We start from the raw sequence: 22,879 nt of genomic DNA on the forward strand, positions 1-22,879 counted from the left end.
GTATTTGGAGTAGATAAAATAGTCCCATTATTCGGGGTTTGAACTTAAGACCTCCCGACTCTGATAACATATTTGATTGATGCACTAGCAAACTATTCAAAAATTCCGAACCGATGGAGCAAGGAGGAGTAGGGAGGCGTCGGCGGCGTGGGGACGGAGGTCAGCGAGGGAGGAGTAGGGAGGAGACGGAAATTGCCGCGGACGAAGGTAGAAGGCGGGCGCCGGTGGCCATGGACGGAGATGGGCAGGCTCCGTCGGGCACGGTGAGCTCCGACAGGGCCTCATGCAGGCGGTCTCAGGTGAGCACGGTGAGGACCCGTGGAAAGTCGAACAGCGAGAGGCGCCGGAGACCACTTGGTTTGGGGCAGCACGGAGTATGGAATGGCAGCGGCGGAGCATGGGAATTGAGAAAACTAGATGATACCCCACGCGTTGCTGCGGGAATATTTAATTATATCTCTAGAGAATTGCCGAAATAGAAGTTGTGTAACATGTGTAACATAAGATTACACCGGAAGAAATAATATTATAAAGTATATTGCGTATTTCCCTAGTTATTCCCATATATGAATCTGAGTGTTTGATGTACAGATGCAGTACCATTGTACTGGCTTACTAAATAAATGTTAGAGAACCATTTTATTATTTTAGTAATTGAAGACTATCTTACGTTCATCTCTCGCCTAGTTTGTTAGATTAAATCATTTTTTGTGAAGAAACATACTCCAGAAATTTTGTAGAGAAATAATCAAGACGGATGCTCCTGTTAATATTGAAAAAAGTGAAAGTCTTGTCATCACATTTCATAACTTGTAGGAACAAAGTAACTATTGGCATGTAGTAGGTCTAAATAAAAAAGTAACCATACCTTAAACTGGGGTCTTTGTAGTTTAGATGGAAGTAATCATTCATATATTTAATTCATACTATAATCTCGGGCTGTGCTCAAATCCATATAGAGTGGCCGTGAGAAAAGGTGAGCAAAAAAATAAAGACACCAACAGCTCAACATCTTCATGAACAATGGAGCAATATCTGGAATAAAAAATAAGCTAGATGAATCACACAAATAATTATATGAGGAAAGGGGGGTAAATATATGTAACTGAGCAGTCCCTGCCTATCCATTGGATATTCATGTACCTATAAATAACAATTGTACATGTTGAATAACCTGACAAAGTGCACTTGAACAGCCAATACAGGAGCTGAGCAAGGACGCTAACAGTGTTTGATGTACTATATTCATCAGCATGTTGATCAATTTAACACACGGACATTGAAACATAATGCTCTCAGGCAGATCATAAGAGTTAAAGCATTTCCTTATCTTATTGAATTAGACTATTTCTTATCTTATTGAATTAGACTATTTTCTGGATATGCAAGAAATCAATATTTGGAATATAGCATGAAAGAGTAAATCAAAGAAGAGCTTAGATTAGAACATGGACACATCAACTATTTAATCATAGCCACTTTATATTTGGAATATAAATATCAAAGATACGTAAAATATAAAAAATGCAAGGAAAGATGTCAAGGGAAGAAAAAGGGCGGTACATACTTATCACATCAGAATTACACTGAATCCATAGCAGGAAATCTAACAATCAATCCGCTGAGCCTTGTGCTGGATGAATAACTTGGCTTTGTGTATAACGTAGTAATGGAAACGTAAGCTAAAAGTTACTGAGAAAACAATATAAGGGCTGATGAATTCGTAGAAAACTTCTAATCCAATGCCTGCCTGCAAAACTGAAACACACAATGAGAAAGAGTGAGATTAACTAATATAAATATTTTGGCTAAATAAAAAAAACCAAATGCTATTCTTCAGTCCCATAAGATTTTTCATTTAGTGGTATATGTAACAAATGGCTACCTACAAAAGAAAAACACACACTTATGTAAGCTAGCTATACAGAATAATAAACTTGAAACTTCACTATGCTCAGGCATTGTTAGTACGTTAAAAGGAAAGCATGTGAAGTATTCAGGCGCGAACAAAATAGTATAATCAGTTGCAAATAATGGGAACCTGGTATATGAACAAATCAAAAAGGAAGCTAGCATTTACCTGTGGACAGATTGGGGACTAATAAACACATCGTCAGGTTAATAAGCTCTCATATTCTAGGACAGTATACGGAGGAATGGTGTGAATTTGCTGATAGACCGAATCAAAGGAGGGAAGAGCTAAGCACGATGCAGAACCAACCAGAATTGGCACAAACCTGGGCACGGGCTGAACAGTGAGGAACTGCACACGGACGAATCTGGTGATAGTGAACCAAATGAGGAAAGAGCTAAGAAATCAGGGCTTCTTTGATTTGAAGGATAGGAAAAACATAGGAATAGGAAAGGTATAGGATTGGAATGGCATGTCTACTTGAATCCTATAGGAAGATGAAGTTTGTTTGATTGTAGCAAAGGAATTTTTCCATAAGGTATGATCTAATGTTTTTTTTTCTATAGGAATTACACTACAAGATTCCTATAGGAATTTTTCCTATAGGCTATGTTCCTATGAATCAAACAACATGTATAGGAAATTTTTCCATAGGAACCAAATCCTACACAATTCTTATGCAAATCCTTTGAATCAAAGGAGCCCTCAACCGGGATTGGCACAAACTTGGGCAGGCTGGACTTTGAGGAGCTGCACAGGGCTACCATGGAGAGCAGTCAAATCCAGTGTGAGGGGCGTTCTCTTCCTTGCGGCGAGCTGCCCCGAGCTGCGACGGAAAGATGATAGCAAGGGGCGACGGAATGGCGACAACCGAATTTAGATTGTATATCACGAAGAGTTCAGTGGCTGATATAGTTGGAATTGGAAGGGGAAACGATCGGATCAAAGCCTGGTATAATTGGAACTGGAAGGGGAAACGATCGGATCTAGAAAACGGCAAAGCCAACTCCACGAACATGGAACCATGCTCGGTCTACAACTCTATATGCACGTACAGGAAGACGTGGATATTTGCTGGGTAGATGGTGGGGCCGCTGATGTGGCATAGCTGCATGTTTAGAGAAATAGGTTAGTGGGGATGAACTTCTTAGTTATATAGGATAAAAAGAAAAGAAAAAAGGGGAATGTTGATATCTATGGGCCTATGGCCCATCAGAAAATTAAAAAAAAAGACTTAGTATTTACGGAATTTATGTCTATCTAATATTTATCTCCCTAGACCGTGGCCTCCTTCGCCACGTCAGCTTGGATCCACATGTCAGATTTCTTGTTAACATGGCTAAACTAACGAATTTGTGTACATTGGAACGAATTCACTCAATTTTGAAGATTGTTTGCAATTTTGATGAATAGTGGTGATTTTTTGAACTTTCATCTGATGGTTTTTGGAATTTACTCATATATTTTAACACTAAAAACCAAGAAGAGTATCTCCACTACCGTAAGCATAGTGGGGAGTAACTTAGACTAGTAATATATGCTATGTTACTAGTCTAAGTTACTACTTTCATAGTGGATAGCAGCTTATATATTACGTCATGCATTGTGTCATTAGTATGTTGTAGACTCATCTTGCATTGAGGCGTGTGATGTTATGGTAACATATCCAATTATCACCTAACTCTCTTTATTTATTAACATGTCACATCACCAAAACCCGTCTTGATATGTGTGATGTTACTAGCTATGTTAGAGCATCTCCAGTCGCGTCCCCCAAAGCGTCCCCCAAAGCTATTTGGGGAGCGCCGGACAAAAAAACGCTTCCAGCCGCATCCCCAAACCGTATTTTGTCCGGCACGCCCCGATACGGTGTCCGGTGCCCCGAGCCCGTCCCCGCCCCCCAGGGGACGCACCGGGGACACCGGACACAACGAAAAGCGAGGCGAAGCGACGCGGGCCCGATCCGTCATCGACACAATAAATTTTAACCTAACCGTCGCCTACCTCGCGACGGAAGTTATTGGCGCGCAGCGACGGTGCAGTTCCCGCAGAGGCGCAGCGATGGTGCAGTTCACGCAGAGGGATGCGTCTCGTCGCGCCTAGCTCTGCGTGCCGGCGTTAATGAGCGCTACCGCTCCCCCGCCTTCCTCTGGCCTATAAAAAGGGTCGCCTCTCATCGTCCCTCTCACACACAAACCCTAGCGCCTCTCTCCCCAACCCTAGTCGCCACCATCTCAACAAGAGTCGACGCCATGGCTGGGAGAGGCGGAGGCCGAGCTCGCGGTCATGGTCGTCGCCGCGGCAGAGCTGCACGCTCGCTGTCGCCTGCCACGCCGTCGTCTTCATCGTCGGAGATGGACGTGGAGGCGGGCGTGTTGTTCGAGTTCGTCCTCGTCCTCAAGGGCGACCCACGCGGCATCCAGAGGCTGCCAGACTCCTTCGCCGAGTACGTCGCCGGCAATGACCGCCCGGGCACGATGCATCTGCGGGTGGCGTCGTGCGGCTACTACCGGTGGATCGTCGACGTGATCTACGATGCGCGCGGCAAGATGTACCTCCACATCGGCTAGGAGAAGTTCGCGCCACCATAGCCTCGAAGCCGGCTTCATCCTCCTGTTCTCCTACTTTGGCGCCAGGGACATGAGCATCAAGGTCTTCGACGAGACGCGCTGCCGCCGGGACTACCACGGCGACAACACCAACGAGGAGGACGACTGATGAAGAGTGTTGTTTCTTTGCAGCGAATACGTGCACGGAGGTTTCTGGATGATCTTCCTCGGTAGAACCAATAAGGGCACCATCTCCCGCTGGATTTTCCGGTTTGGGTGACTGGGTGTGCCCTCGAGTGTTCTTTCTGAGCAGCGAACACAAGAAACCTTCGATGCACGGCCTAGTTAGGTTTAGTTTTTTTGCAATATTTTATATTTGTGTCCACCATGGTTCAAACTATGTATTAGTTTGTGGAAAACCATGTTCCAAATTAGGTCTTCGTCTAAACCACGTTCCCAATTATGTATTAGTTTGTGGAATATTACTTCTCTTTATTGAAATAAAAATGCAAAAAAAAATAAAAAATGAGTATTTTAATGTTTGGGGGCGGCGTTTGGGGACGCGGCTGGGAAGCGACGTCCCCCAAATACGGTACGAACGAAACACGTCCCCTAAACGCTCGATCTGGCGCGGTTTGGGGTGCTCTTATTCCCACTATGAGTAGTCAGCTGTAGGCACTGCCGGCAGCACCCTGCATACATCTCTTCTGTCATGTCTTCTCCAACGAACTCCATGCAGTCCTACCTTAATCGGTTTCGGATAGATAAGTATTGGTTAGTACCCCCAATCTTCCGCATAATGTTGGTGTTCTCTAATTGGAGTTTTATGTAATCTCTGTTTAAGGCAGATCCTAAAAGGTTATGTCAAGAGAATCAACATACTAGTATTCAGTTTCCGTTAACAATTGCCGGGCACACGTAACTACTCTTTTTCAGTTTTTCGTTATAATGGCCGGGCACGTAACAACTCTATAATCCGAATCCAATTCCATACCACCGTACAAGATTCTCTACTGATAAATACTACAGAATTTAATGTGCCGGCCGGTATATATAGCTCGTCCCTCGACGACGAGAAAAGCAGGCCGGACTCCATGGATAGTGTCAGCAGCCTCCCCGACCACCTGCTTCACCACATCCTGAGCTTCCTGCAAACGCAGGAATCCGTCCGCACGAGCGTGCTCTCGCGGCGGTGGCAGCGCGTCTGGATCGGTCTCCCGACCTTCGCGTTCGACGACAAGCGAGGATCCTCCATAGCAGGATTCGCCAGTTCAGTGGACGCGGTGCTCGCGCCTAGGCTCCTCCAGGGCACGGTAGACAGGCTCCAGATATCCGTCAGGCATCCTCCGCACATCGCCCGTGCGAACGAGTGGCTTCAGCGCGCCGCCGAGCGTGTCCGTGAAGATATCAGCATCATCTTCCACGAGAATTCGCCCGCAGAAAGAACCCTCCATGACACCGACAATGGCTACGACCGGATCGTGCTGCACCTGCCGTGCGGCGGAAGGGCCACGGCTCTGACGCTCGACTTCCACGCGATTGGCATCGCCACCCTCGTGATCCCGCCGGCGGTGCCGAGCTCGTTATTGACCCGGCTGGAGCTCAAGTTCCTGCGGGTGGACGCGAGCAGCCTCTCCAGCTTCGTGTCCTCGCGCTGCCCCAGTCCGAGAAAGCTTGTTGTACACACCTTCGGCGACATGGATGCCCTCAGGTTCTCCAACGATGCCCTTGAAGACCTTGACATCCACTTCTACTTCGGCGGCCTCCGGCGGCTTGAGGTGTGGTCTCGCAACCTCCGCCGCCTCTGCGTTCGCGGAGTCTTCTCGCCGGAGGCTATGGCCCACGACGGCAGCAAGTTGGCCAGCTTCTTCACTCCCCGGCTCGAGCACCTCTGTTGGACTAGCAGCATAAGTATAGATCCGAGCAGGATCGACTTCGCCCACAGTTTGTCCACAGTTCGCCAACTTGAGGTCGAGCTCGCGACCCACGCTCTGGTGCATCACACACGCTGGTACCGCGACCGCAACAAACTCGCTGTATGGCTCCTTCGCCGCTGCACTCGTGTCCAATGCCTTAAAGTCCACCTCTGCAATTTACAACCAAATGTAAGTACGCACCCACATGGTAATACAAACTAGCTAGCGGTGGCTGCTTAGTACAGTACTAGTAGTTATTAATTGGGTCTTTGGATCATAAGATGTTAAAAAAATATTTTTAATTACCTGTTCGTGCAGGTTTAATCATAAAGTCGTTTTACATTTGTTCTTTTGTTTTGCTTGTTTCATGGAAGTCCAATTATAGGTGTTTTGCAATCATGTTCTCATATTGCCCATATATACGTGTCCTCACAGCCAATGTCTGCGTCTGGTGTGGTGTACTCGGATCTGATGGCAGTGATACGCCATCTTAGCACCGTCACTGACCTGACTGTGTCCACCATCTTGGATCATCATGCGTACGGAGCCAGCATAGCAAGACTGCTCTCAAGGTGCAGCAACATAGAGACGCTTACCATCCTTGTCAAACAAGAGGTAAGTTTTCGCCAAGTCACTTGTGAGTACATTTGAGGTAACTTTATGTGAATGGTTACACAATTAAACTCCACATATACTTATGAATGCAGAAATGTGAGGATGAGTACACTTGTCCGCTCACATCGGCGTGCTGGTGCAAATGTCCTGCCGACTGGAGGGAGCAGAAGCTCTGCCTGGACTATCTGCGCCAAGTCGACCTCAAGGGCTTCAGTAAGGCAGACTGGCTGCCTGACCTCGTTACCCTTCTGTGCTGTGCAAGACACGCTGTGAATGTTAATTATTGTGACTAATCTTGTGTTATAGTTAGATATTCGTTTTGTTTAAAAGAAAAAGTTATATTTGTTTTGTACCTTAATTTTGGAGTTATGGAAATTAAATAGACAACCGACTAGTATTTCAATGCCTCCAACACCATTAATCAAAATATATAAGTTGTGGTGAAATATTTCCGCAATCAAGCTATGTTTAGTCGGGTGGACACTCGTCCACGATAGGGTGGCCGTGTCTCCCTGCCCTGGTCCCACCACTCTTCTTTGGTAGCACCTAGACGGATATATAGACCCTTGCACCTCTCAGACCCTGCTTCAGTGGCCTAGGATCGCTATGCGTGAAAACAACAAAACTGGCCCTTTGGCCAAACTTCAGCACAAAATAACCATATCCTAAAACTATTTCAAAAACTTTCCTTTTTGGGTAGCATATGCATGGAGGGTGCTACCCTATGGGGTGGTAAATAACTCGAGAGCCTTGTTTTGCGACTCTGCCACCATCTCATTGTATGCAATCCAACGTTGCTCCGAGTTGAGGGGCATTGTCTTCCAACTAATGTGTATTCTAAACCCAACATTATGTTTTCCTTCCAATTCAACTACATCACTTGAATCATTCCACTTCAATTCAACCCTCACTTTTTCCAGAACCTCGGCATCCCAACCTCCTCCAGGTCAACCTCGACATTGCCTTTCAGAAAGGACTCCTTATCCACATGATGAAAGTTCCTGCCATCTAAAATAATAACCACAACAACCAAATGCATTAACCATAAATATATTCACTAAGCTATGGATTTGAAAACTACAATAAAATTATCTTACCTAGGCATGCCAAGTTTAACACCAAATCCTAGATGCATACCCTAACCCTAACTTCTATCTTTCCCTATTTCATCTCATAAAGTTCTATCCTCAAAGTTTGTTTAAGAAAGTTAGCCCTAATCCAATAAAGAAGACAAGGATTAATTATGAATCTTGATTCCTCAAAGAATCTTTTCCTTCTTTTATACCAAATTATCTACTATTCTAGTTTCTATTTATTAGATGTTATGCTAACTAATGAAAATTTTCAACTTTAAAGGGAAAAATTGGATTGCAAGAAAACTTTTAACTCAAAAAGGACATATTTCGCACATACTTGTCCTTGTATTGTGTTAGTATGAGTGTATCATTCCTAAATTCTTTATCCGAAGCTTTTAGATATAGTTTTAAACCGATAAAGTATTACATATACTTCTGTATGATAGTATATGCGACGTCGGTGTAACTACATCCAAGAGTATAATTTTTTCTATTTCTTTCTAGATATGTGTGAACATCATTTAAACATATATGAACATTTATATATTTTTCCAATGCAGTGTTATCATTTCTAAATTTTAAAATTTAAGAGATTTTAGGTAACATGGCACCGCAGCGTCGCTAAGAGCTAACATGTAGGAGCTCCCCAAATTCATGGTGTTCAAGCATATATCTACAAAGCATTTTTTACGAAGGTCGTACTTTTGTTTTCATGGACCGACGCAAACTTGGACACCCCCCCCCCCCCCCCCCCCCCTACTCAATATTTAGGGCAAGCCTCTAGATGCCACTTCACCTTCAATATGTACATTCTGTTGACGTGTACAAGTAGATTGCCTAGCCCTTTTCATCAGTTCAGATTTTTGGTTCAAGTGGCTAGTGCATGGCTAGTGCATGAAGCTTAACATGGTATCAGAGCCCCATGTCTCGGGTTCAAATCCTGGCTTTCTCAATTTATTCTAAAAATTATCTCCTCTCCCCGTAGCCTCCTGCCGTGTGGTCCGGCCTTCTGCTGCCCCTCCTGCCGTGTGGTTCCGGCTTTCCGCTGCCTCTTTGCCTCTCTACACGTGCTGACTTGTCTTCTCGTCTCCCCGTCACACGTGAGAGGGGGTGTTGACGTGTACAAGTAGATTGCCTAGCCCTTTCCATCAGTTCAGACTTTTGGTTCAAGTGGCTAGTGCATGAAGCTTAACACATTCTTCCTAACACTACAAGAAAAGTTGCCATGGCCGACGAAGTTGAAGTCGCGTCGTGGTTGCTGGTGTACCATGGCCGAGGATTTTGGGTCTGTCCGTTGTGCATGTCAAAACGTTTTTTTTTCTCGTTTTTGAGACCACCTAGCCCGACGAAAACGGCCAAAACATTGCCTATGGTGGCCCGGGACGTGGTGCATCTCGAATTCTCGGGTTCGCTGGCCGAGTCAACGCAAATCCGCACCGCCGAGGGATGTAGGGCCCAGATGGCAGCCTCTCTGGCATTGTTTTTTTTTCTCGATCGCGCCATCTCGTTCAACGCTCTCCGATCGAGCCGTTTACGATGCAGGATCATGGGTCCCGCATGTCATTGTCGTTGCCTAATCGACGGTACCTCGGAGGAGGGATCCTCACGAGGGGGAGAAGAAGTAGGGGCCATAGGGCGGAGTGCACACGGGACGGTGGTACGCGATTTACCCAGCTTCGGAACACCTGCACGATGACAGGGCCTACTGCTGCTTATCTGGAATTATCTGGGCGCTTTCGCGTTGTTACAATAAGTTGTCGTTTTGCCTCTAGGGCTCCCGGGATCCGGCTTATAAAGGCGCACGGATCTAGGGTTTACATGGAGAGTCCTAGCCGGATTACAGATAGCCTAGCTACGGTACAATATCTTGCCGTGCACGTCACGGATCCGCCTTCCATATAAGTCGTACTGGATCCGGGTTCCTCATGGGCCTCCGTGGATCCGGGTTACTCCTAATGTCGGTACGGATCCGCCATCGATCCCGGGGCCGGACTTCTTCCTTCATGATCAACAAGAATCGGGCGCCCGATGGGCCACGTGCCTCATCACCATCTGTGGGCCACCCGGGCTTGCCGGATCTAGGCACTGTCGATGGTACACCCATGAAGTATACCCACAACAGTAGCCCCCAGAGTTCTCCGAGTTTCGCCTGCAGTTTCCGCCATGCTTGCACCTTAGGTTTCCGGCATCGTTGGTAACGCGGAGAAATTTGAAGAACTCCAACTTCACATTTTCTTCTTTCCTAACCTTTAGTCAGAAAATCCCCCATCCTGCGGGACTTCATCCATCGACAGTTTCAAACATGTCTCCGGGTTACTCCCCTGCTTGCGAATGAGAATCTTATCTTCACGCTTTTACCCGGAATCTTAATAGACTCAAACGGTTCCGCCAATTCTGGCGCCATTTTCGCGCGATTTGTGCGGTAACTTATCTCTAGCCATTTTTACTGTTAGGGTTTAGGACACGTGTCACGCATCCAACGGCGTGACGCTTGCGTTCCGACCACAGGATGCGGAGCACGAATCTCGTCCCTCAGCCTATAAATATCCGCCGTCGACGCCTTAACCCTCATTCACCCCCCTTCTCACCTCTCTGCCGAGCGCCGCCGCGAGCTTCATCTCCGCCGTGCCGGAATCTCACCGGAACATCACCGGAGGTACTTCGCCGCCGCGTCGTGTTCATCCTGTTCTTAACGTCAGCGAGCCACCGCGCGGATAACTCGTCGCCGGCGACTCCGACCACCGCAAACGCCATTACGGTAAGTCTTCGAGCTTCGCTTTCGCGCCGTAGTTGGTAGGGATGAATTTGGGGAAGATGACGTTGGATCCGACTAAAGAGCACTTTCCGCCAAAACCTTTTCTTCAGATGTCTTCAACGACTCCGCCTCCGACCTCGGATCCTATCATGGCGACCCCAATCTCCTCCGCCCCTCCACCCTTTGTTCCAGTCATGCTGGACCCTCCAAAGGATTCCGGCAAGGAGGCTGAGGGGACCTCTGCTCACCCGGAGAAAGCCTCCGGGGCGGGTCAAACGGAGCACCAGGCGGAAGAGGTCGCCAAAAAGTCGAAAGCTCGCAAACGGGACTCCGAAGCTAAGGGAAAATGGTGGCCCTGCACCACCACCGAGATGGAGCTGAAGAATCTCGAGGCGGAGGGTTTCCTGCAACCCGGAAGCTGGAGGTCAGTTCCCAATGAACTAGCTCCAGCTCCGAGGGACGACGAGATGGTGCTGACGAAAGCACTGGTGGAGCGCGGTTTTTCATTTCCGCCTTCGGACTTCTTCCTGGAGATTCTGAAGACGTATGGGCTCCAACCCCACAACATATCTCCGAACAGCGTGCTTGCCATCTGCAACCACGTCACCCTCTGCGAAGGCCATCTCCGGGTAACACCCGAGCTCTCTCTGTTCCAATATTTCTTTACTGTCAAGAAGGAGAGGATCCGGCAATCCGCCGAACTCGCTACGTGCGGATCCATCACCTTCATAATCCGCCCGGGCCGCGTCTACCCCCCCACCGACCGCCACGAATCCGCGAGGTACTGGTCCGGGGGTTTCTTCTACTTGAAGGACGTCTCCGACCCCGCGAGCGAAAAGAAGCTGCCGCCTTTCAAGAACTGCCCCGCCACCGAGCTTCCGTCATGGTCGCACTGCCCCCACCTTTCCGAATCGCCCCAGCTCACACGCGCCGTCAGGCGGATCTGTAAGCTGACGGAGGAGGGGCTGACGGGGAAGGACTTAACCCTTTCCTGGTTCACCAAGCGGATCCAGCCGCTCCAACAGAGGGACCGCCTGATGTTCCAATACACAGGGCGCGACGACGCAATGCGCGCTACAAAAGATAATCTTTCCGCTGACGCCATCGACAAGAGGATCCGGCTCCTCATCAAAATCCCACGTGAACTTCACATTCACGTGTGCAACAAAGACATTCATACGAATGGTTCCGGAACCGCGGTACGTCGTCTCGACTTTAATCTTTTGTTTCTCTTTGCATTTAAACTTTTTTGTCTAAGTGTTTAACTTTGCATTAGCTCGAGGCGCTTGAAGAAAGCGAACTCGGAATTCTCCTCCGGGTTCCTTCCACCGGCAACACGGATCCGGATGCCGCATCGGAGGCGGAAGCTCCTGAAGCCCCACGCCCTGCTAAGAGGAAGAAGCCAGCCCCTTCCAGCCCCCATGCGAAACGCCCCCGCGAAGTGCTTAGCACTGCGGCTACCCGGAAAGCGGAGGCGGAAAAGAAGCGCCTCTCGCTGATTAATACCAGCAACAAGGGGCAGCCTGCCATCCAGCATTTCTTCAAGCCTTCCGGGTAAGCGCCTATTTCCGAGATCCAAGTTCTGGTTTCACGCTCAAACTCTTATACTTTTATGTTTTTTCTGAAGCTCCGGAAGCCAGCCCCCCAAGGCCCCAAGGGTCCCAAAGAAGAGAGCCAGGCCATCTCCGGCTTCCTTTCCTATTACTCCTGAGGTTGAAGTTCCGCCCAAGGCTTCATCCGCCACCAAGCCGGATCCGAAAGACGTCATCGACCTTGATGACCTTCCTGAGGATCCCGCTCACCATGGCGATTCCGCCAAGGGGACCTCCTCACCCGTTCCTCCGCAAGATCAGCCAAGCTCCGCTTTCGCGGGGCCCACAGGAGAAGAACAGGAGCAAAAGGCAAAGCTCCTTCAAGTTACCAACGCGACTCGAGTCAACCTCCAACCAACTCCGTCCCTTCAAAAGCTTACCCTTGCACAGCGTCACGCGGAAGTTTCCGCCATGCTGAACAAAGTGTGGGGAAAGCCGGACGAGGAGGTGCGTGAACTCGCCGACCTGGAGGACAGCCTGAAGGAGTTTTTCGCCAAGCACGATGACAGGGCCTACTGCTGCTTGTCTGGAATTATCTGGGCGCTTTCGCGTTGTTACAATGAGTTGTCGTTTTGCCTCTAGGGCTCCCGGGATCCGGCTTATAAAGGCGCACGGATCTAGGGTTTTACATGGAGAGTCCTAGCCGGATTACAGATAGCCTAGCTACGGTACAATATCTTGCTGTGCACGTCACGGATCCGCCTTCCATATACGTCGTACTGGATCCGGGTTCCTCATGGGCCTCCGTGGATCCGGGTTACTCCTAATGTCGGTACGGATCCGGCCATCGATCCTGGGCCGGACTTCTTCCTTCATGATCAACAGCAACTGGGCCGCCCGATGGGCCACATGCCTCATCACCATCCGTGGGCCACCCGGGCTTGCCGGATCTAGGCACTGTCGATGGTACACCCATGAAGTATACCCACAACAGTCATCCTCTATGAACCAAAATTCTTTCTATTCTTGGATTTTTTTTGACCCCCTGATTTCTGGCTACTTCCTTTTTCTTTTGATCCCTTGCCGCCTTGGAAACGTTGACACCGCTGCTGCTAATTGGGACCCGCATGTCATCCTCTATGAGCAATCAACTTTCTTTTCTTGGAGTTTTTTTTTGCATCTCAAATTTGGTCACTTTCCTTTTTCTTTCGATCCCCTGCCGCCTCTCAAACGGTGATACCGCTGCTGCTAAATGGGACCCGCATGTCATCCTCTATGTACTATAAAACTTTCTTTTCTTGGATTTTTTTTGGCACCTCATATTTGGTCACTTACCTTTTTCTTTCGATCCCCTGCCGCCTCTCAAACGGTGAGACCGCTGCTGCTAAATGGGACCCGCATGTCATCCTCTATGTACTATAAAACTTTCTTTTCTACGATTTTTTTTGGAACCTCATATTTGGTCACTTGCCTTTTTCTTTCGATCCTGTGCAGCCTCTCAAACGGTGATACCGCTGCTGCTAAATAGGACCCGCATGTCACCCTCTATGTACAATCAAGTTTCTTTTCTTGAATTATTTTTGGCTCCTGATATTTGGTCACTTGCATTTTTCTTTCGATCTCATGCCACGTTGAGGACCCTGCAGGCTCATGGGACCCGCATGTCATCCTCTATGTACAATAAAATTTCTTTTCTTGGAGTTTTTTTGGCTCTGATATTTGGTCACTTGCCTTTTTCTTTCGATCCCGTGCAGCCTCTCAAACGGTGATACCGCTGTCGCTAAATGGGACCCGCATGTCATCCTCTATGTACACTCAAGTTTCTTTTCTTGAATTATTTTTGGCTCTGATATTTGGTCACTTGCCTTTTTCTTTCGATCTCATGCCACGTTTGAAACGTTGAGGAACCTCTGGCTCATGGGACCCGCATGTCATCCTCTATGTGCTATAAAAGTTTATTTTATTGGTTTTTTTTCACACTCTGATTTTTGGCTATTTCCTTTTTCTTTTGATCCCCTGCCGCCTTGGAAACGTTGAGTAAGCTGCTGACTCATGGGACCCGCATGTCATCCTCTATGTACAATCAACTTTCTTTTTCTTTTGATCTCAAGCCGCATTTGAAACGTTGATACCGCTGCTGCTAATTGGGACCCGCATGTCATCCTCTATGTACAATAAAGTTTTTTTCTTGGATTATCTTTGGCTCCTGATATTTTGTCACTTGCCTTTTTCTTTCGATCTCATGCCGCCTTTGAAACGTTGAGTAAGCTGCTGGCTCATGGGTCCCGCATGTCATCCTCTACGAACAATAAAAGTTTCCTTTCTTGGAGTTATTTTTGACCCCTAATTTACTGGCTATTTGCCTTTTTCTTTTGATCTCCTGCCCCTTTGAAACGATGACGACGCAGTGGCGTGTCGGTCTCACATGTCATCCTCTCGTGAACAATAAAAGTTTCCTTTGATGGATTTATTTTGAACCCCTAATTAATTTCGGGATATTTCCTTTTTTCCTTTGATCCCCTGCCGCCTTGGAATAGTTGAGGATGTCACGCCTCATGGGTCCCGCATGTCATCCTCTCGTAACGGTAAATGTTTCTTTTTTTTGATTTTTTTGACCAAACGATTTTTGGCTTATTTTTTCTTTCGATCTCCTGCAGCCTTTAAAACGTTCGTGGCGCTGGCGGCTCACGGGTCCCACATGTCAACCTCTATGAACAATAAACGCCGAGGATGCCGCTTGCCTCATGGGTCCCGCATGTCATCCTCTCGTAACGAAAATGTTTCTTTTCTTGTATTTTTTACCAACAGATTTTTGGTTTATTTTTTCTTTCCATCCCCTGCCGCCTTTAAAACGTTGACGACGCTGCTGGCTCATGGGTCCCCGATGTCAGCCTCCCCGTACAAGAAACATGTGATATCTTGATTATTTTGCAGACAATAAACATTGTATTTCGCTCTGAGCTATTGCAAACGGATAAATTAAATCTTTATTTTTACATAAACAAACTTATATGTTGAATCTCCTTGTTTTGTGTTTTTGCGAAGCATAGGACTTTCCTGTTTTTTTTAGAAAAATCCGAACTTTCCTGTTTTGGAGTGGGCTGAAATAGTACGAGTCAAAAGGCCCAGCAGGATAGTTCGAAGGCCCAGATGTCCAGATGCAGCCCAATTGAAATCTTTCTTTTCTTGGATTTTTTCACCCCACGATTTCTCGGCTACTTCATTTTTCTTTTGGTCCTGTGCCGCCTTGGAAATGTTGAGACCGCTGCTGCAAAATGGGACCCGCATGTCATCCTCTATGTACAATAAAATTTCTTTTCTTGGATTATTTTTGGCTCCTGATATTTGGTCACTTGCCTTTTTATTTCAATCTCATGCCGACTTTGAAACGTTGAGGAAGGTGCTGGCTCATGGGTCCCGCATGTCATCCTCTATGAACAATAAAAGTTTCCTTTGTTGGATTTATTTTTTACCCCTAATTTCTGGTTATTTGCCTTTTTCTTTTGATCCTCGCCCCTTTCAAACCATGACGACGCAGCTGGCAGGTCGGTCCCACATGTCATCCTCTATGAACAATAAAGGTTTCCTTTGATAGATTTATTTTTTACCCTAATTAATTTCTGGCTATTTCCTATTTTTATTTTGATCCCCTGCCACCTTGGAATAGTTGAGGATGCTGCTGCCTCATGGGTCCCGCATGTCATCCTCTCAGAAAGGTAAAAGTTTCATTTCTTGGATTTTGTTTACCAACTGATTTTTGGCTTTTTTTTGTTTCGATCTCCTGCCGCCTTTAAAACGTTGACGACGCTGCTGGCTCATTGGTCCCCAATGTCAGCCTCCCCATACTGCAAATCCTCTTTCTGCAAAGGTTGTATTTCTAGCTAGATAGCTAAGGTGGATTCGAATCTGCCGTGGTTCAGGCAGCTCAGGTAAGCCTTCTTGCAATCGATTAATGGAACTAGTGTATAGCAAGGTCAAGACATGTGGCTTGGTGTAATGAATCTATTTGAATCATGTTGTGGATTCAATACGATAGTTCTCTAACAGGTCAGCCAAAATAGAAATTAAGTTTTTTTCTAAAACGGAAATGCAAATTAAGATGAACACAAACATTAGTTATCATAATAGCTGATCATACATACATACTTGCTAAGAGCAAAAGCTTGCCAGAGTTTTACCACCCATACAATTAATTAGCAGTTCAGATAAGATAACCTTATATAAGTATAACTACAAATGCATTTGCTAAGGGCTCATGGGAAAATAGAACTAGACAACCGCAAACTTGATGACCAGCATGTCACAGCGGCATCGAAAGATCTTGACCTTCAACTTTGATCCAATGCGAAGTTTGGCACCGTCAATGAACTTTTTCCACCTGGAAGTAACAGCCAAGCGGCCATACGTGGGACCGACGGAGTACCGTCCCTCCACGGTGAGACCTTCACTCTCCATGACGAGGGAAATCTTGCCCCTTCACCGGCATTGAGATCCTTGGCGATACTTTTAGGCAATTTCTGATTCAAAGCAAGAGATACCAACAAAAATTAGTCAATGGCACCAATGCACTCAAGACTGAACCATGTGAGACTTTGAGCAGAGAAGACATCAAGATAAGAGCAGTTATGCTTTGTCATATACTCACGAACATAGCCTTCTGGGATGCGTCCTGGTCACCACACGGGTGGCCACAAAGAATGAGCTGAGACCTCGGTGATCCGTGGGGCAGGTGCAGGAGCCTGGGCTGGTACACGAGCCGGGTGCGATGCAGAGACTGCTGGGCAGTGCAATAAACGGTGCCTCTAGAGGAACCGGTGCGATGCAGAGATCACAAGGTGTGCGGTAAACGGTGCAGCTAGAGGAACCAAAGGTCTGATGCAGAGGCCTGTTTGGGCAGGTGTAGTATATGGGGCCTCTACAGAACCAATGCCGATGTAGGGGCCTCTGGGTAGATGCAATAAACGGTGCTGAGTACAGAACCGGTGCTGATGCAGGAGAGTGGGAAGCCGGTGCCGGTCTTGGTGTGGGTGCCCTTTGTGACATCCGCTCCTCGTTCCATCAGGGATCCGCAGCTTTGATCATGTTAAACCCGACAAGCTAGAACAGAGGGAATGGTTTAGAACAACCGCTCGAATGCAAGAATCAAAGGATATGAGTACAAAAAAGTTACATATTATATATTTGGAAGTGTCTCCAACTCTGTAAGCGCTACGTATATCTGCCCGTTTGAGTTTCGATCCTCGGCTCGTCGCCCTTCTTCGAGACCGTAGTCAAAAGCAAACTTTCTCCAATCATGTCCATACAAATATGTGATGGCCTGCATCTTGTAGACATACACCTCATAGACCGTGTAGGTGTTCATCAATTTCCCAATGCCATGCATAGAGAAAGACCCTTCATTCGGACACAAAAGGTTAATCATTGGACGAAGTTCACAAGGTACTGATCTGCAGGTGAAAATTGATACTAATGTAAGAAGCAGGAAGACTAAAAACAAGACTTTACTATATGCCAATTCATGCTAAACCACTGATAATACATACCTGTAACTCTGTGAAGGAGTTATTAGAAAGGTAGATAGAGCCATAGGAGGTGTTATATGCGGGGTATGTACATGGGCCCGCCATATTCCCGCAAGCTCGGCATCGGGATGGTGAAGGAAACATGGGAGGTACTACTGGTGCGTAGCGCTGAATGTAAGTGGAAGAATTAGGTTGTGTAAAGTGCATAGTTCAGAGCAATGCAAATGTTGACAAGCGAGTGCATAACACTATGTTACAAACTGAACAGTCAAAATTTAGTGTATGATGAATATAAGCATGCTAATTTGGCGTTTCCGAATTCCAAGAAGCAGTAGACAGAGCCGGTGATAATATCAGAAATAAATCATGGCATGTATATGTGGCTTAAGAAAATATACCCGAACCCTTGGATGGTTACGGCCCGGCTGGTCCTTGGACTTGAGCTTATATAAGCATCCAGAAGGTGGGGCTGACAGTAACTTGGTGGCAGCCTCTGCAGATGCCTCATCAGCAGCAGTTGCAATCCTTTTGACCAATGAAGGCTTAGTAGTTTCAGTCTGCATATGAAAATTGATGAGCAACAGACATCAGCAGTGATATATAAAATGAATCTATGAGACACTGATGCATATGGTGCTGGATGTAAGTGGAAGAATAGGGTTGTGTGTGTTTCTGAACTATTGGTAAGCATAATTAGACAAAGCCGGCAATAAACAGACAAATCAAATCATGTATGAGGATTAAGAAAATATACCTGCTTAAAAAGGATACCACCCAGCTGGCCCGTGGCCTTGTGCTTGAGGAGGTTTTCAGAAGATGGTGGCGGCACCATCATCTTCACAGCAGCCTCATCAGGATCATTTTTTATCCATTTGAGTAGAGGCACAGAAGCTTCATCCTGCATATGAATAGCAACAGAACTCATCATTGATATTTAATAAATCTATGAGATGGGCTGATGCAAAAAGTGCGGGATGTAAGTGGAAAAATAGGGTTGTGCATAGACAACAGTTGACAACAATGCAAATGATTACAAAAGAAGCCAACGGAACTCAACAGTTTATATACTGGATGAGACAGACTGAAAAGTGAAAAATTAGTGTATGATGATTGTAAGCAAACGCAGTGTTTCTGAACTTTTGGTAAGCATTAGGCAAAGCCAACAATAATTAAATAGATAATAATAAAATCATGTATGTGGATTAAGAAAATATACCAGATTCATTAAAAGGTCACCACCCAGCTGGCCCATGGCCTCGTGCTTGTAGAGGTTTTCGGATGATGGTGCCGGCACCATCGTCCTCACAGCAGCCTCATCAGCCTCATTTTGCATCAACTTGAGTAAAGGCGCAGCAGTTTCAGCCTGCATAAGAATGGGAACAGATCTCAGCAGTGATATTGAATGACTCTGAGACAGACTGATGCATATAGTGCTGGATGTAAGTGGAAGGGTATGGCTGTGTATGGACAACAGTTCACAACAATGCAAGGGTGTGTTCGGTTCAAACAAAGATGGAATGGAATGGAATGGTTCCATTTCAGAGGAATGGAATGGTTACATTTTTTTCGGTTGGGAAAAATGGAGAGCGAAACAGATCAAGGTTAAACTAATCATTTGCCTCAAAATTGTAATTAGCAATTGCAAATGACATTTAATCTCAAAATCGTAATTAACAGCGCCTAATGGTGCTCTTTTAATCTAAAAATCGTAATTAACATCATTTTTTGTTGGGTTAGGGGAACTGGAGAGTAGATGAACATTACTGTATGATGATTGTAAGCAAACGAATTTGGTGTTTCTAAACTTTTGGCTTCGAGATCTTATGGGCTTCAACTATAGCCTACCCCAACTTGTTGTAAACTTTTGGCAAGCATTAGAAAAAACCGACAATAAACAGACAAATATCAAGGCATGTTTTGTGGATTAAGAAAATATACCATATTCATTAAAAGATCACCACCCAGCGGGCGCGTGGCCTTGTGCTTGTACAGGCATTTAGAAGATGGGGGCGGCATCAACATACGGGCAGCTGATCACCGTAGCTTTTGATCTTCCTTTTGAGTAAAGGCCCTAAAGTTTCAGTCTGCATATGAATAGCAAAACAAAAGGCAGACCTCAGCAGTGATATTGAATTACTGTATGAGATAGACTGATGCATATAGTGGATGCTCTTAGCCTTTTGCACCATGAACACTAGCTATGGACAGACAAAAAAAACTACTCCAGTTGAATCAGCTTTGTCTAGATACCTCCATCCCAAAGCTTAAGGCTTATTTATTTTTGAGAAATCAAAACAAGTAAAGTTTGACCAAAATTTTAGAACATTCTATCAACAAATATAATATTATGTAGATACCGTAGGAAAATATATTTCACAACCTATTTAATGATATTAATTTTGTATTTTGCATGTTAATGATTTTTGGTAAAAGCTTAGTCAAACATGGTATAGTTTGACTTTCTAAAAATAATATAATCCCTAAGCTTTGGGATGGAGGTAGTAGTATCTAGAGCTAAAAACACATCTAGATACATCCGTATCTACAGATAGTTGAGTCAATTAATTTGGATCTGAGGGAGTATCAGATTTAGACTACATCATGGTAAGTTGGTTAAAAAAAATTACCCTCGGCGGTCCCCGCCCAGCTCGGCGGTGGCATTTCGCTTCTTGTGCTGCAGATCGGGCCATGCTCCTGCAGCAGGTGGGGCACTATTCTCGTTCCCCATAGCCTCAAAGACGGAACCTGGAGGTACCAACCTGATACAGAGAATATAGAGCATGGTGTCACAGGCTTTATGCACAAACAGCTGAAGACATGTGCTACTTTAAGCATCTTCCGAACAGAACAGATTGAGGATGCAGCATGCAGTAGTGGATAAGCAAACGGAGTACCTGCTTTGTGGGGCTGGGACGCAGCCTCAGCTCAGCTAATCGCCCACATGCGTGGTGGCCTTACGCTCCATTGCCCCCCCCACTACCACCGAGGTATTTCCTTTCCTGTACAAGCTGACAAAAGATACATTGAGGATCTGCAGAAACTACAAAGGTTGCAAATGTCGACAAATAAAGGAAGAACACCCCAATCCAAGCAAAGGTAGCCCCCGCCCCCCACCCCCATCAATCACTCCCAGCGCGAGGGTGACCAGAAAGACACCCCTTCGCCCAGAATAGGAAAGAGTAGATGCGCAAGATATCGAGGTGAGGAAAAAAGAACCGATCTCGAGAAAGGAAAGAGCATTACTAGTACTACCTAATCCGCTTGGTCTAGATGCAGCTTGCCCCTCCAAGCTGGATGCCTGGACGGTGGAGGCGAAAGGAGGGGATCGAGCTAGCGGCTTGCATCCGTCGGCTGTCGGCACTCGATCGGGAGAGACAAAGGGGGCTACATAAAGGGGAGGGGTAACATATTTTATTACACAGTGAACTTACTGATGTGACTAGTCATTACATGTCTCACTGAAACTGGGGCCCATAGTGTGGCACCCCAAATTCACTTGAACCTGCACGGCGGGACGCATTGGCGCGTCAAGAAAACCCCCAAATTGTAGCGGGGAAACGAAACATTTCACAAAAATTCGGAATTCAAGCACACTGCCACGCGCCAAGCACGCGGGCTGTTCCTTCCTCTTCCTCCTCCCCTATCTGAAAAAACCCCAAATCCCAAGCTCAAACAACAAAAAAAACCAAATCCCCTGGCCGCCATGCATGTCCTCGTTAACCCGCTGGAGATCGTTCCCGGACGAGGCGGACCCCCCGCCCTGAGATCCCGAGTTCATCCGTTCCGTCCACCTCGAGGCACTACGTGCTGTCTCGCAGCGGCGGCTTGAGGGCGCTGCAGAGGAAGTTCCGCCGGAAAGTGCTCATGGGAACCGTGCAAGCTCACCGGCGTGCTGTATCCCAAGAGGAACTGGTCAAAGCTTTGCTATTCGCAAAAAAAAAAAGCGGGCCAAGATCTGGTCAAAGCTTCGTCGATGGCTTGCCGCGAGAGGCTTGGAGTCCAGAGTCAATAAACTAGCTGCTGGAGGACTTGGGCGGTTTACACCTGTCGTTGCCTATTCGACGGTACCTCAGAGGAGGGATCCTCACGAGGGGGAGAAGAAGTAGGGGCCATAGGGCGGAGTGCACACGGGACGGTGGTACGCGAGTTACCCAGCTTCGGAACACCTGCACGATGACAGGGCCTACTGCTGCTTGTCTGGAATTATCTGGGCGCTTTCGCGTTGTTACAATGAGTTGTGGTTGTGCCTCTAGGGCTCCCGGGATCCGGCTTATAAAGGCGCACGGATCTAGGGTTTACATGGAGAGTCCTAGCCGGATTACAGACAGCCTAGCTACGGTACAATATCTTGCCGTGCACGTCACGGATCCGCCTTCCATATACGTCGTACTAGATCCGAGTTCCTCATGGACCTCCGTGGATCCGGGTTACTCCTAATGTCGGTGCGGATCCGGCTTACTGATCCTGGGCCGGACTTCTTCCTTCATGATCAACAGCAACTGGGCCGCCCGATGGGCCACATGCCTCATCACCATCTGTGGGCCACCCGGGCTTGCCGGATCTAGGCACTGTCGATGGTACACCCATGAAGTATACCCACAATAGTAGCCCCCAGAGTTCTCCGAGTTTCGCCTGCAGTTTCCGCCATGCTTGTACCTTAGATTTCCGGCATCGGTGGTAACGCGGAGAAACTTGAAAGAGCTCCAACTTTGCATTTTCTCCTTTCCTAACCCTTAGTCAGAAAATCCCCCATCCTGCGGGACTTCATCCATCGACAGTTTCAAACATGTCTCCGGGTTACTCCCCTGCTTGCGAATGAGAATTGCTTATCTTCACGCTTTTACCCGGAATCTTAACAGACTCAAATGGTTCCGCCAATTCTGGCGCCATTTTCGCGCGATTTGTGCGGTAACTTATCTCTAGCCATTTTTACTGTTAGGGTTTGGGACACGTGTCACACATCCAACGGCGTGACGCTTGCGTTCCGACCACAGGATGCGGA

General features: G+C 46.8%; 1 protein-coding gene across 1 annotated transcript; it reads left to right on the top strand.

The window, feature by feature from the left end:
• Positions 1-5,555: 5,555 nt before the first annotated feature.
• Positions 5,556-7,285, top strand: LOC127333913 (putative F-box/LRR-repeat protein At5g41630). The gene is made up of 3 exons (XM_051360350.1): positions 5,556-6,497; positions 6,813-6,992; positions 7,085-7,285. Exons 1-3 carry the CDS (start codon positions 5,556-5,558, stop codon positions 7,283-7,285), a joined length of 1,323 nt encoding a protein of 440 aa, XP_051216310.1.
• Positions 7,286-22,879: the final 15,594 nt, after the last annotated feature.

The sequence above is a fragment of the Lolium perenne genome, chromosome 1 (assembly GCF_019359855.2).
Source record: "Lolium perenne isolate Kyuss_39 chromosome 1, Kyuss_2.0, whole genome shotgun sequence".
NCBI classification, from domain to species: Eukaryota; Viridiplantae; Streptophyta; class Magnoliopsida; order Poales; family Poaceae; genus Lolium; species Lolium perenne.